Source organism: Apaloderma vittatum, unplaced genomic scaffold (genome assembly GCF_000703405.1).
Source record: "Apaloderma vittatum isolate BGI_N311 unplaced genomic scaffold, ASM70340v1 scaffold30375, whole genome shotgun sequence".
NCBI classification, from domain to species: domain Eukaryota; kingdom Metazoa; phylum Chordata; class Aves; order Trogoniformes; family Trogonidae; genus Apaloderma; species Apaloderma vittatum.
The window spans coordinates 1-3,982 of record NW_009718143.1 but is presented as its reverse complement, the minus strand read 5'-3'; the positions used below and the strand labels follow the sequence as shown (position 1 = coordinate 3,982).

Below are 3,982 nucleotides of genomic sequence, written 5' to 3'. Positions count from 1 at the left end.
GTGGCAGCGGGGACAAGGCAGCGGCTGCCCCGGCCCCCCTGGCTTCTCAAGGGGGGGGGCCAGCCAGCCCACACTGATCCCTCTTTAAAATACCCACATCCCAAACAGAGATAGTGCAAGCTCAGCATTCAGGAAAATCACGTGACTTATCAGCGCAACAAAAACACACGGCTCACCTCTGGGAAAACAGCCCACTCATCATAAGCTGGGCAGAGCCAGCTCTCTGTCCTACTGTTCACTGACCTTTGGTTTCAGGCCTTGACACCAAAATCCAAACAGATAATAAGGGACTATTCCAGCCTCTCACTTTGCCTCTGATCCTTTGCCCTTGCTCTGAGCTTCCCCCTACCTCACCTGTTTCCTCTTGCCCCAGTGCCTGCCGAGAGGCACTTGGTGGGTCTCACAACCCAGAGAGATGTGTCACCCGCGTCTTTGGGCTAATCTCCCAGTGTTTATTCTTGCTGTCACAACACCTTCTTGTGTCCTCGTTCAGTTTGAGAAATAAGTGTTCCCTGTGATAACACACAGAGAGGCCAAGAGGGGGACACCGGGATGGCTAGCAGGTAACACGACCTGTGGGCAGTCCACAGTGCAGCAAGTTCTGGGTGGTCACTGAAAAGGAAGAAAATCATGGTGCAAAGAGCACCTTCCTCTGGGGATAGTATCTTTTCAGGGTTCCCAGTGGGACACAGCTCACTCGGGAGGTTGCCTTCTGGATTTCTGCTGGGCCTCTGGTCTTGAGCGTGAACTCATCTTTCTGCTCAGTCCTGAAGAGCTCCTGCGTCCTCCAGGGTAGCCCCAGGTGTGAGCACTTGATCTGAGGAGAGGGAAGAGCTTTCAGCACGTGGGGCTGGGGCTGGTGATGACGTAGAAACTGGCAGCCCTTACATCTGAGCCCCATGTTACCAGCTGAGGGGTTACCCTCCCCGGGCAGCTCAAGAGCTCACACCAGAACTGATGATGTTAACAGGGAGGCTACAGCTTCACTTGGTATAAACCCACTTCCCTAAGCTGCCGGGTGGTAAATCCAAGCCTATTAAGGCTCTACCTTCTGTAGCATGTCTTCAGAGGGTCGCTGTTTCTGCTGGCTGTGTGGGACCAGTGTGGCCCGCATGGTTGTGATAGAATCTTCATCTGCTGACAGAAGGAATTGAAATAAAAATTAAAATCAAGCCAGTAAATTAGGAGGCAACATCAGAAAAGCTTTGCAGTTTGACTTGCAGTCGCAGATCTGCAAGCATTTCCATTAACAAGAGGAAAGGACAGGCTTTGCTGTCAGCACTCTGCTGAAAACCTTTGCCCAAACAGAAAACAACTCTCAGGGTGAGGTGGTAAATGAAGAAATCCACACGGCAGTTACTGGAATATCACTCCATATGCTAGTTATGGAGCTGCTCCAGAAGTTTGGGGCCGAGGAAAAGATCAATTCAAATGTGGTCTGTTCCATATTTAGCAAAGCAAATGGCTTAAAACCAGATACACGGCATGAAGGGACCTCTCTCTTAGCTGCAGAGTACTGGCCATCAGAAACAGGAGGCAACGTCAGAGCAGGATTTTCTTAATGCCTTCCATGACCAGCTCTAACCACATCCCTTCCTGAGGTTGCACAAGCACAGCTTTTGATCAAAATCCTCTCCTTCCTCCCAAATACAAATGCAAAACAACTTCTGAAAACAAACGTAGTGAGGGAGAAAGATCAAGCCGCTGGTTCACGTCCCAGAAATCATTCACGTCACCTGAACGTGCAAACCACTGCTGATGGCAGTGAATGCCTACGGCTGGCACGGGCATCAAAGCGGGGTAGCAGTCTCATTTTACTAAAGACATGACGCTGCGCCAGCGCCTTCCTGCCATCTCCAGCCCGAGATGTCTTGGCTGCCTCCTTTCCCAGAGCACCAGGCATCACCATCCCTTGCACGGAGCTCAGAGAACCTCAGCAGTCTTCATCTGGCACCGCGACAGTCTCTGCAAAGTGGCCTTACTGTGGTAGTTGAAGGGGATGTGGCTCTCACGGTGGGACTTGCTGTCTGTCATCGCCCTCTGGCTCTGTTGGGGCGGCTGATAATCTGCCTGCTGTGTTGTGCTGAAGAAATGAGAGCCTGGGCGCTCAACTCCCAAGCAAACGTTGCTTCGACGTTTCTGAAGGAGCAAGTCAGGCTTCGGTGGGAGGTTCCACCTGTCAGGCTGGAGAACGCAAGAGCTGCTTTACCAGAAACAGTTGGGAAAGGCACCGTGTTGCTCATTACACCCTGCACAGCTCAGGGTGGGGAGAAGGGACAACAACATTGGCTGTAGGCGCCAGAGTAGTGTCTGTAAAAGAGAGGGTCTCCACCAGAGAAACACCCACACAGCAGTGCTGGGAACAGACCTCTGGGTAGGAGAGCTGTGCAGTCGTCATTCTTGCCAAAGCTTGATTTCTCTTGGGGTCTTCATCACCTCTGGGGATGGATGAGGCATATTTGTTTGGACGGGCAGTAATTACAGGCTCTGGCAAAAGCGAGAGTGAAGGATGTCAGAGCACTCCAGTCTCTGAACAATTTATAGCTACAGCAGATCCTCCCCACGCCACAGAGCACAGGAATGAGCACAGCTCTTTAATCTGCCAGGGAAGTGGAGCCAGGATGAAACAGAGCCTCACAGTGACAACACTGATGCCGACTACATAAAGGCTATAAAACATTACAAGTACAAAATTGTATACGTATTCTATGAAAGCAATGTATCTTTATCTATAATTATATCACCAAAACCAAGTGATGAAACCTACTGTTCAGCTCATTATAAACCTCAGTAGGGGACTGGCTATGTTGCCGCTGTGTCACAGACCAGCCCTACCTGGATCGTGCGCTGGGAAGAGCTCTGACGTTGAGGTGGAGAACCTGGTGCAACCATCCCCCAGCTGCAGGTTCGTGCGGTGGATCTGGGAGGCGGCGTGTTCCTTGTCATAGGCCCTGCAAGATATCAGATTTGAGCTTAACTAGCGATGTTCATCAGAAAGAGCAGTTCCTGGGGACGTCCACCAGGTTCTACTGCTGATACCTGGGTGTCCTCTTGTCTAGCGCGCTGTAGGCGTGTTTCTGCTCGCTCGTAGATCCACCACTTCTGGGATCCCCAAATTTAACAGAAGACAAGTGCTGAAGGGAAGCCAAGAGAGCTATAGAACAGCCAGTTAAAGCACAAGCTCTATTTCCCCTCTCTGTCTTTCCATCCACCTCGTTTTCACGTGCACTGATCCCATCCCTTTCAGGACAGAATTCAATCTGGGAAGGTGCTGCCCTTCAGCTGTGTCTCAATCCTCCCCAAAAACATGCCGTTACCTTTTCACTTGGCTTTGCAGGTGGACTCCATTCACCCTGAAACTGTGCTTGGTAAGAAGTGTGGTAATAGGAGCGTCCATCCCCTTTAATAGTGGGAACACACCCTGCCAAGCAGCCAGAGGGGGAAACAAACGGTGTTATTTCTAAAAATGCTCTATTTACCCTTATAAGGAAATATGAACGATATTGGAGCTGCAATCTCAAGGCAGCTGCTCTTCTGGCATTTCAGTACTACTGAATCTATCTTGTATGATGAAATGGCAGAGCAATTAATGCCAGATTGCAGTAAGATGAGCTGCAACACTGCAGAACGTGCATCAGAAGTGATGCAGCGTCTGAGGACACAGCAGGAGTAGAAGAGAGCTGGAGAAGCTGCGCAGCAACAGCTTGGCTGGCGAGTGGCTCTGGTTATGCTATTAACCCATTTTACGAGCATCAGATTGACTCAGCTGTTAAAAGAGAAAGCAAAACATCCGAACGGTTCTAACGGCTTTTGCACTGTGGCTCTGACCCAAGCCGCTGACCCCCGCGACGCGCAGGCAGGGGCCCCCGTCTGTTCGGCAGCTCACCCCCACGCCAGGGCCCAGCCGCGGGCTGGACCTCGTGTGCTGGGTACGAGGTGGTGTAGGTGGATGGAGGGAGCCTTATTTTCTCTCTGTCTCCAC

The 3,982-nt window shown here is 51.2% G+C and overlaps 1 protein-coding gene across 1 annotated transcript; it reads right to left on the bottom strand.

Moving 5' to 3' along the window:
- Positions 1-628: 628 nt before the first annotated feature.
- On the bottom strand, positions 629-3,974 carry LOC104274509 (chromosome unknown open reading frame, human C19orf45; the record flags this gene model as incomplete). The annotated part of the gene is made up of 8 exons (XM_009870159.1): positions 629-817; positions 1,049-1,134; positions 1,983-2,184; positions 2,369-2,487; positions 2,836-2,951; positions 3,040-3,134; positions 3,318-3,421; positions 3,887-3,974. Coding segments are annotated over 8 exons (999 nt in total), but the record flags the coding sequence as incomplete, so codon positions are not given.
- Positions 3,975-3,982: the final 8 nt, after the last annotated feature.